This window comes from Pocillopora damicornis, chromosome 11, assembly GCF_964200805.1.
Source record: "Pocillopora damicornis chromosome 11, jaPocDami1.2, whole genome shotgun sequence".
Lineage (NCBI taxonomy): Eukaryota > Metazoa > Cnidaria > Anthozoa > Scleractinia > Pocilloporidae > Pocillopora > Pocillopora damicornis.
In genome coordinates, this window is record NC_142680.1 from 21,907,178 (window position 1) to 21,918,854 (window position 11,677).

General features: G+C 38.8%; 1 protein-coding gene across 1 annotated transcript; it reads right to left on the reverse strand.

Annotated features, from left to right (window-relative positions):
- Positions 1–1,289: 1,289 nt before the first annotated feature.
- LOC149038257 (uncharacterized) lies at positions 1,290–11,677 on the reverse strand. The gene is made up of 5 exons (XM_089186446.1): positions 11,531–11,677; positions 10,925–11,086; positions 10,587–10,664; positions 6,522–6,583; positions 1,290–5,850 (listed from the first exon to the last, which is right to left on the reverse strand). Exons 1-5 carry the CDS (start codon positions 11,625–11,627, stop codon positions 3,205–3,207), a joined length of 3,045 nt encoding a protein of 1,014 aa, XP_089042572.1. The 5' UTR covers positions 11,628–11,677; the 3' UTR covers positions 1,290–3,204.

Sequence of the window (11,677 nt, forward strand, 5' to 3'; positions counted from 1 at the left end):
AAATTCAAAAGGCTTCATTAAAATCAAAAATAGTTTTTTTTTTCTTATCTTGATATAACTCCAGGGTTGTGCGTTTAAGCGAAAATCTCCAGGTCTCTGCAGTTTTCGTGAAACTTTTGCAAGGGTCTGCTCAGGATCATGCTTATGACCACAAGTACTACGTTAGCAATGACCGAAAAATCATAATGACCAGTAATCGTCCGTTGTACCTTTGCGGCTTACACCAGTCATTGCCTAGATTTGTGGGAAGTAAGGAGGTATAGGAGTTGTAAGTGCAGCCGCACCCTCCAAAACGGCAGAACTATCAGAGACAGCGGACACAACAGTCCCAGAGGGGCCAGCCACCACCTCAGGGACAGCCACCTCCATTGGTACAGCAGACTGACCCCACGGCCGGACGCACGCATGCGCCTTGTGGTCAGGGGAGCCACACCTCCTACACTTTCCATTAAACTGACAATACGCTGCCTTGTGGCCACTGATTTTACAAATCTGACAAAATGGAGGGATACCTTTATACCAAACCCGCACAGGGTAGTCATCAATACGAAACTCAGCAGGAACTGGATCCGACAATACCATCGTAAGAATACGTGACCCAGTGAGAAGGCCCGGAATTCGCGAAAAACTCTGATGCTTAATACTAATAACCTCACCATATTTACTGACATTGCACGAGGATTGAGACGAATGAAAACTGAAACAGACAAGGAGATAGTCGCATCTAATGAAGCGCGTAGAAGAATAAAGTTGAGGGCGATGAAAGAAGTGCACGTAAAAATGGGAATAAAGGAAAAGTACGATGAGAAAAAGGGAAGGAACAAAAGGAAGGAGAAAAAAGAGATGCACAAATGTGAAAAGGTGTAAAAAGGTGTAAAAAGGTAAAAAGGGCGCACACAGGTAACAGTATGAACACGTCCGTCGGCATTCAAAATCGTGTGACAATATGGAGAACGGTAGACAGTGAAAGAGACACAATCGAAGAGTCGACGAGCGTTTGTTAAGTGGGTGGGGGCTTGAAACATGGAATGTCAGTACACTGTCAGCTGCAAAGATTATCAACTTGGCGCGTGCGGGTCAAAACAAGCATTGAAGTCCCCGTAGGATCTGTTCTCCCTGCATCTCACGCGAATCCTTAGAATATGGAGACAGAATATGAAAACAAACACAGTTTTTGTATTTTATACACTCTCTATTTAATTTACACAAAAAAGTAAAAAAAGGCGCAATACAAATAGCATTAAATTGTTCAAGGCATTAAGTAAAGTACGCGCTAAACGGAGACACTAAAATGAACCCATTTATTCCCAAGATTGATCATAACTTAAATTCTCCTCACAAAATTAATGCACCGACAAACATAGTGTCAATAAGAATTAGAGAAAATCTAAACTAGCGGATTATTTTTCACTAGAAATGTAATGTTTCATCGAATTCTCAGAATGAAGCAACAAAGAAACACATTCTTATCAGTTGGGAGAATTTTTCTTCACAACTTGAGAGTTAATGAGTTAATGAATAAAAACTAAGGTAAATGAACAAATGGCTTCAACTTTAAATACAAATAGCATCAAAACAATTCACACCAAACACACTGACATTATAAAAAGAATGTTTGGTGGAAATTGTCCCAGCTTGTTTTTAAAATCCTACGTTACATCATATTCAACCATGTGCAAGGTTAACTATTACATTTTACACTGGCAGCATATACCAATGGTAGTTATAAAAATCTGTCAAAAATGAACATTGATTTGACAAAAATTTCTTTTAAAACAGCTGTGATACAGTATACCTTAAACGTTTGACCACATAACGGGTTCTAATTACACAGCGTGCTCTGAATACCTAAGTATAAATTCTTAAATCTAAGAAAGATATCATCAGACATCTCCAAATTATACTAAAGTAAATTTAAAGCCATGAAAAAAATTTGAACAGCAAATTTTCCAAAAAATGCAAATTTTATCCTGAAGCCCTGAACCTCTGTAACTACGGCCTAGATTTACATTTATTCATGAACATTTTCACCAAAATAATTCCCATTGAGGACTACATGGCTTACTACTTCAAGTGTTTCCCTAATTTATTGGCGTAAATATTTTCCTAATGAAAACAACAAATTCCATGTCACCTACATTAAAAGTCACAGCAATGGAAACTTTAGTTAAAGTAAACTCTGTTTCGCTATTTCCTTGTTTAGATTACATGGACAATTTGTCTCTGTTGTCGTTCTCTAAAACAAACTGACGAGTGTTTGATAAAACGGACTAAAATTGATCACACTTGTTTGATTGAAAGCAGGCCGTTGTAGCTAGCTCTTTGACTTGTTGTAGGCCTTTTTCCTGAGAAATTTCAATTTTTGTTTCAACATTTGTAAGAGTCATATTAGAAAAGTCAAGCGGGCGGAAAACAATTGTAGGCCGGGCCCACGGGACTAGAGGCTGGCCACACCCCTGAGAGTAGGTCTAATGTCTCTAACATATGGTTAGTAAATTCAACAACATCATCTCTGATGATTGCTTCTTCAAATTAAGCTTAGAATGGCAATCTTGGCACTGATGGAATTAGATTGCATTAAAATGGATTGAAAAAAAGTTGAAAATGATAATAAATTTTTTTGTAAAGATAATTGCAAATTGCAACAAAGTAATTTATGACGTAGAAAAACCATTAAGATCAATTCACATATGGCTGCGAATTTTGCAAATCACATTTTTGAAATTAAAATTTCGCCACCTTTTACAAATGACAAACTGTTTCTTTTCTTATCAAAAGCTTAGAGTATCAACGTAATTAAAACCCGGTGGACAAGCTCCTGGTTGTGTACAAGAAAAAAAACCTTTAAATTATTTCACACATAACTGATTGCAATAAAGGGATAGATCTGAGTGTCATTTTGGCGAAACGAAAACCTCGTAGTCGCCTTCAACAACTTCAGGCATTAACAGCAGAAGCCTTGTTGCATCTTGTTCTCTTCGGAAGCATCTAAATTTGTAAAGGTAAAAAAATAGCAATTCCACTGAACAAAATATACTGAAATAGTCTGTTTTATTTCTTCATCAAAGTAAAGTCACACATCTCAAGTTCCATTTAACAAAAAAATGAAAAGTAATGAAAAATAGCCAAAAAGCGCCAAAATAAAGAAGCATTTAAACCTTCCAAGTTCCTGCGTCATTAATTTTGAGATGAAATAAAAAGGTTTCATTTATGTGATTTCATATTCAAATTTTCTCTTTCCTTTGCTATGAAGTCAAGAGTGACGTCATCTCCAATCAGCAAAAAGGGCGCCCAGTGTTTGATGTCGCAGAACTTGTCTGATTCTCTGAGGCTTTTCATGGCCAGGTTCAGTGACTCGCTTGCTGGTTTACCTCCTGCAAGTTGTTGATAAAAGTGTTTCATGAACTCAAGTTTAGCCTCGTCATCAATCGCCCACAGGGACGCCACAATAGACCGAGCACCAGCCCCCATAAAAGCGCGCGCAATGCCAACCACACCTTCAGCTTTGATCTCGCCCCAGCCGCTGTGGCAGTAACTAAGCACAACAAGTTTGGCCCGAAGTTGAGCATTCAACACATCTCCAATTGTTAAAATGTAATCCTCCTCCGTTGGCACAGTAGATATTCGGTGTGGGTCAGGTGTAAGAGCAATTTCGCCAGTTTCCATACATCCGTGTGCCGCAAAGTGAACTAGGGAAACGGAACTGAGTCTTTTCAACACCTCACGTTTCGTGGCCTGACTGCCGGTGATTGGCGTGATATTCAGAATTTTTCCAATCATTTCTACTTCTTTTTTAGCATACTGAAGCTGCTCGAGGACTTTCTTTCCCTCGCTGTTAGTAACCTCGGATACCCACGGATCTCCTACAAGTAACGCACCACTGCTTTTGTGATAATCATCTGGGCAATCGGCAATGAGTCTAAGACTTGCTAACGATGGAGCGACTCGGATTGTGAACGATTCACACAGGTATTTAGAATTACCGTCCTTCAATGCAGCGTAAGGAGCGATCCACAGGGGCCCATCAGGAATAATGAGTAGCTCATCCCCTTCAATCAAGTCCGCCACCGGCTTCATAACGATATCATACAAAGTGTTCAAGCATCCGTCTTGTTGGATGCGAGGTTGAGGCTTGGCTTCTTTGGTTTTCTCATCCACTTTTGAACGGCCTTCCCTCAAAGCATCTAAAGATCGGTTCTCGCATCTCACATTAGAACGAACACCAAGTTGTGTATAGACACCGAGCATGAACGACTCAAAAGACAGGCTAGATCCACTATTCTCTGAAACAAAACCTTTGAGTTTACTTTGTCTTAACTGAACTTGTTTTCCTTTGGACACAACCCAAAGATTGACGTTAGCTCTGTCCACTGCCTGAAAGACAGTGTTTGATGGAACGTTTTTTAAAACTGCGCAATCTTCATCTTCTCCCTTGTGGTGACTTGTTCCACCACAAAAACTGGATTCCATGAGGTCGGTCAGAGCTTGAGCTCGTCCTTTCTCAGCAACAAATAAGGCTTCATCTACATTACCTTGTTCTACGAGAACTCTCCACAAACCCGTATACGCCACTTGATGCTGATTTCGAAAATTAACTTTCCACTCATCTTTAGATATTAGAAGTGCTCTCAAGGAATTGAATAAGTTTATGCTAGCTTGGTAATGTTCAACGGCTTTTGGGAGTGTACCTTGTAACTCAAAATCCAATCCTAATGAATAGTAGCCCATTGCCTCCGAGGATTTGTCTCCTACTTCTTTAGCTATTATAAGAACTAGGTTGTGGTACTCTATGGCTTTTTTTAAATCACCCAGACGGTCATAAACATTGCCAAGACTGCCATAAGCCTTACCTTCCCCACGCTTGTCTCCTACTTCTTTAGCTATTTTAAGATGTAGGTTGTGATACTCTATGGCTTTTTTTAAATCACCCAGACTGCCATAAGCATTGCCAAGATTGCCATAAGCGTTACCCTTCCCATGCTTGTCTCCTACTTCTTTAGCTATTTTAAGATGTAGGTTGAAATACTCTATGGCTTTTTTGAAATCACCCAGACGTAAATAAGCATTGCCAAGATTGCCATAAGTAGCACCCTCCCCATGCTTGTCTCCTACTTCTCTAGCGATTTTAAGAATTAAGTTGTGGTACTCGATGGCCTTTTTGAAATCACCCAGACTAAAATAAGCATTGCCAAGACTTCCATAAGCGTTACCCTTCCCATGCTTGTCTCCTACTTCTTTAGCTATTCTAAGATGTAGGTTGTAATACTCTATGGCTTTTTTGAAATCACCCAGACTTAAATAAGCATTGCCAAGACTGCCATAAGCCTTACCCTTCCCATGCTTGTCTCCTACTTCTTTAGCTATTTTAAGATGTAGGTTGTGGTACTCTATAGCTTTTTTGAAATCACCCAGACGGTCATAAGCATTGCCAAGATTGCCATAAGCACCACCCTCCCCATGCTTGTCTCCTACTTCTTTAGCTATTTTAAGATGTAGGTTGTGGTACTCTATAGCTTTTTTGAAATCACCCAGACGGTCATAAGCATTGCCAAGATTGCCATAAGCCTTACCCTCCCCATGCTTGTCTCCTACTTCTTTAGCTATTTTAAGATGTAGGTTGTAGTACTCTATGGCTTCTTTTCCCTGATTATAGAGATCTATGACTTTCTTGACATCACCTGAACTTGCACTACCGTGGTCATGACTAATAGGATCTTTTTCCTCCATGGACTTATTTCCCACTTCACTGACAGCCTGAAGTCTTAATGACGACAAGATCCTATTGTTTTTGTCAATCTTTTTTATGTTAAGGGTGTGTAAAAATTTGGAAAAAACAAAAATACATAAAATAAATACATATCTTTAAAACTTTTATTTGTCCATAGGAAAGCACAACGAAAGTTTCTGAGTCTCTAAGTAGAGGCAAAAGGTCGAAGGCAAGAAAATCTGCATAAGATATGCAAACATTTAAGAGCTTTTTGTTCTGGCTTGTTTTAGAGAGATCATCTACCCAAGTACTATGTATAAACTGGATGAATATTAGTCTTCTAACCCTTTAACTCCCGTGAGTGACCAAAAGAGAATTTCTCCTTACAATAGCAATACAATATCAATCAGATAAGCGTTGAGAGTAAAAAAAATATATCAATTTAAAAATAGTTAGTTGATGCAATACTGAATTCTCTGTACAAACATTACAAGAATTGTATGGTTGACAGTAAGGATAATTACAAATTTGTGCTGGGAAATTAAAGGGTTATCTAAACTAATGTACCAGTTATTGGCATGGATAGTAGAACTAAGTCAAATTGGCTAAAAGGAGTAATTTCATTAATAAGTCATGAGGTAATAACTTCTCCTATGTTTTTAATCACACACACTTAAAGTATATGAGCTGACAAGTTCCCATCGTAATTAATACCCTTCTTTGTATTTTCTCCCTTGAAAGTATATGAGCTGGAAACTTTTTTCCATTATACCCACGGTTAAAAATGAAAGATTCCTTCAAAGGATACAGCTAGTCCCTTATCACACCAAGTGATTGCTTCTTCAAATCTCTTCAATTCAATACAAGCAGTGGCTCCTGAAGGCAACAACACAAAGAAGCATACTGTTACTGTAGCTCAATTCTGAGAAAAGAACCTGAAACCATTGATATCATTACAGACCAGAAGAAAAAAAAAATACAAAACAAAACAATACAAAAAAACTGAACGGAAACTCGAAAAGCTCACCCTGTCATACCGCAAGTACCAATTTAGGTACATCATCGGGCTTTGATGACACTGATGAAAAAAATGTGCGTTTACTCACGCTCGCCACGTTTATTCTTTGGAAATTTTTTTTACTGGAGGGCGATGTCGCTTAGCTTGGCGCGTCTTGACTCTGGCCGACGAGAATTATCCAGGTGAACTCCATGAAAATCTAGTCAAATGTTTAAAAACTTTGTCTACCCTTGATTTACACGCAGAAAAAAAAGGAAAATCCCGAACGGTATTTCAAAACACTTTATTCATTAGTCAATTTATGAACTGTTTCATAGCAGCCCGAGGAAAAGAAAAATTGAAACAACCGGCGTATCGGTCAAATGAATTCCAATTTTTTCAACAAGGAGTTGGCAAGTTCATTTTTCCTTGTAAATTAAGGTGGGGGTCATTTTTTTGTGACAGCCGATCAAAGATAGACATCTCTGAAACGTCTCTGAAACTCTTTTTAAAAAAAGCGTACACTTCCGGTCATATTTTCCTCCTTCTCGCAAAAGCGCAACAGACAATGTTAATCCTATGTAGTGTAGGTGTATCAGTTGTATTACGTCTTCATAGTGATGCCATATAAGAAATCGACTGTCTAAAAAGCCCTCAATTCAATCTAGCACTCGAATTGATAAAGTCAAGATGGTGCAGTTGTCTTGTTCATTTGCAACTAACTGTAGAACCAAATGTTACTTTTCTCGCGCTGGCCAGGGACGGCAACATCTCATACCTCTAAATTCGTGGGTATACAGCTTGAAAAAAAAAAGCATTTTAGAGACCTCGATGTATCCCAAACATGCGTTTCGTCCGAGGTGGAGCCTATTCTAGCGCGTATTGGCTTATTTGGAGATTACGAAGGCCGTGATTTCACGATGTACCTCAAATACCGTGCACAACTTGGTGTGAGGTTCAGACCTTCGGGTTCGTAAATGCCAGTTTCCTCCTCATAAAAATCGGAGACATAAAGTGAGAGAGAGATGAATCTGCAGATGGCAGAAGAAATCAAAGCTGGTGGCGAGTCTTTCTAGTGGCGGCAAGGTGAATGTAAACCTAAATAGAACGCGTACTGTAACTGCTATCTTAGAGTCGACAATGAATAAGGAAGAAGGGCAAGAAGAGCGCTTATCTGAACATCAGTTTTCCTAACTGGTGATTTGTGACTGAGATGAACTTTATATCATATGATTGTTAGGGATATGCAGGTACTATAGAGGCGCTCACATAGATAGAGGTGGGCGATCCTCCGTCTGACTTAAGAACTGCGACAAGTTTATAGCGCAGACCAACTGGCACAGTTTGAAGCACCTCAGGGTCTCACTAGGCTCATCACATTAGAAATCTTCAACAAACTAGTCGTAGAAGCGGGTGGTTATCAGCAACGCGCACAGATTTCTGAACGCAGGTCATCGTGAGAACTATACCCAATCCGTCATAGACGGAACAAGAAAACGAGATATTCGTGCTAAAAGAAGGATGTATCAAGACGTTTCAGTCATTGGCTGCCATCCAAATGTGCCCTGACAAAGACAAACACAGTGAAGCCGACAAAAAAATTCCGCCTGGGAAAGATCAAGAGGAAATGGACTATGACCGGCTTGCCATTCTATAAGGGACTGCTACGTTCGAGGTCGGACCTCAGGTAAAAATTCTGACGAACAATCCCTAACTAACCAAAAGGACTTTGGATGGGCTCTTTGGAAAACACAAAAACAGTCACCTTTTCTCAGAAAGCAGGGAATTATCTCCTAGACGTGTGCTGGGCAAGGGAGGAAACTAGTAAGGCAACCGCCTCTAATGTGATCTCCCAAATATCGAGAGAGTTTAAGAGACAACACCAGCCATAAATGTTGTCTAAGACTGATCGGTTGATACAGCAGCAAATCGCTCGATACTTCAGCCGGTTATCTGCTGTAACAAAAATTGGTTTATTGATGAGGTCCCCCTCTGTAAACATGAATGAGGACGGAGAGGCCGATGCCAATGATCTAGCTTTAGAATTCGAAACTGACCGAACAAGGCAGAAGATAAAGAGGGACCTTACAAAATTTAGACGAAGACTGCAGGAGAGGGTACAGCTGCTATTAAGTTAAAAAAAAAAATAGACATTCGCATCTCACTTTCCTTTCATATTTATTGTCTTTGCTCACGAAAACAACTGGCTATGTCTTGGGATTTCATCAAGGGAAATTTGCAGGAAGGCTACTCGTCAAATTACTGTTGGCTCATTCTTATTTAAAAATTTTACAAGTCACGCAACTAAACGCCGGCAACACTCGATTTAGAGAGATGTAGATTTATATGTAGTAATAGAATGCTTGAAAAAATATGCAGATATTTTACGATCGAAGCAGGTAAATAATCATAGAGATCTGCAGATTATTCTGAAATTGTTATCTAGCAGACAGCATGAACAAAGCGCTTGAATAATTCCTACGGAGAGTCTCTGGGTCACACAACAGATGTTAGCATAGCGGAGTTCTGTATGTAAATGTTCGATGGCGGTAAGTAACAACGTCAACACTATTTTAATTTTATTTTCGGGATAGAAGCACAGTTTTTAGTCCGATAGAACAATTTATATTTGCTCTCCTGCGAGAGCGCAGAATTTCTCGTCTGTGAAAGCCGAAGTTGTAGCACACTGGAACATGTAATAATATCAGCCAACACGCAGCATGTGACTTTAAAATCTCCTAAAATGAGCAGTGATGATGATAAACAATCAAATTAGAAACTAATGAATATTTTGTGCCGTACAAAAGCCATATCTGCTGATTTTAGCAAATCTTCCAAGTAATAAACGACCGAAGAAAGAAACGCTACGATTTTCCCATTGATTTTTCGTCTACATTTATCTCGAAAGTTTTTCTCGAAAGTTTTTCACAATTTCACCTTTCTTGATCAATCATCTTGTATAAAAAGAGCTAAAAAATGTAGGTTTATTTTGTCATAGAGCAAGAATTGCGTGACAGGTGAAGTTGAGAGAAACTTGTCACAGTCGCAGATTTTAAAAGGCATCCAAGACAAAAATACGGTAGTGCCCAAAGATTTTTTTGATGATTTTCAGAGATGAAATGATGGGTTATAAAGGGTAATTAAGATTAGTGTTGTAGCTTTCTGGCAACGGGAGATATTTGACCTCAAAGTTGTAAAATATTTAGATGAATCGAAAAATCTAAAAACACAGTCGTATATTTGCCTCTGTTGATTAACAAGCCGTCAATCAAATTAAGTGATACTCGCAGCAGACATTAACTAAGAATGTAAAAATGTGTGTGCAAATTCTTAAAGTAATCAGTTAAATACCATCGCAGTGAGAGCTTCATACATTTTACCTATTTGAAGCGATTCCCTTGGTGAAAACCAAGAAAAACCGGGGGGGGTGGTCTATCTCCCCCCGGAAAAAAACCAAAACAGAAACCACTTTGTCGTTTTGAGTTTTGTGGTGGACCCTTTAAACTGGCAAAGTTTCATTGAAATCGGTGAGATGGCATGTAGCACGACCGCCCGGTGCTCTCGTGGACACGCTCTTAACATATCCGACACCTGTGACTCATTTGACTTAAGGAACTAAAATATTCATGCTGAAATTTTGCTTTGCATTCCGCATTGAGTTCCTCACCCCGTTCAAAATAATATTCTCATCATGATTAATGGAAAGTAATGGCGTAGCAGTCAAGAGCTGGATTCAAATGTACATCAGGGTGGTCTCGACCTCTTAATTAAAGTCCATTGAGACAAGATTGAACTCTATTTAACCTCATTTAACCTTGGAGTGTTGAGTTCTTTTATTATTATTATTATTATTATTATTATAGTATAGCTAACATATCTAACCTCTCACAATTGCCTTGAAGAAAGTTGGATTTAACTCAATGGCTACTTCTGCATCCCCTAGTGAATCCTGGTGATTTCCTGTTATTGAAATAAATATCTCTGATTAGCCATACATGTTGCAAACCAACTACCATTACTATAATTTTGAGAAAAACTTGTGATGCTCGTTGATATCTGGGGTAAGAGATTACTTCTTTGTATATTTGAGAGGCCAAGATAAGATGTAAATTTTTCCGGGCATGCATTCAAAATTATCACCTTTTTCAGAAAACTACTACTGACAACTCAATAGCTTCAAAATAGAAAAAAAATGCATATTAAAGCTCTCATCATCTTACCAAGTTTAGAATGTGCAATAGCCCTGTTGTTGTGCAGTTTGGCCTTCAGTTCTTTCTCGTTGCAGTTCATTTTAATTCCTTTGGTGTAAAAATGAATAGCATTGATGAAATCTCCTTTCTTGAAGGCCTCATTACCCTCATCTCTATAAACATCAGCTGTGGCTGCAAAGAAAAAATAAAATTAAAAACAGGTGTCAAAGTCTGTTGTCGTAGTTAACAATTATTAGTGTGACAGTTTTTATTCAAATTCCCTAACGCCAGTCAGGCAGGGTTAAACCCCTCCCCCCCTTCCCCCCCCCACCCTCTTTGGCTTGGATGAAGATCAAATGCCTGTGGGTTGCTCGAGGAGACTTACAACTTATTATAACTTTGTGTTATTGCTTTGAACTGTTAGAAAAGAAAATAGCAAAAGTTTCTGTGTCATAGATCTTCTCAATTAACAGCATATTGTAATCATAGAAGAGAGTCATGACTGGTCAAATATCCTTTAAAGTGGTCATACAGTGTATGTATCCTTTTCCACATCTGCTTGCATTCTTGAAACTGATCCTGATCGAATAGAAATTTTTCTAACAATTACTGAAGCCGAAGTTGAACCTAGCTCACCTCGTAAAGTGTCCTCGTCAAAATTTGGTGCATTTTCTTTGTCAGGTAAGTCTTCATTTTCACATGGAACTTTAATTGAACTTCTTCCTGTAGCCATAGCAACTGTTAGAAGACTGATGCTTCTTAGAAAGTTGTTTTTTAAGTCAT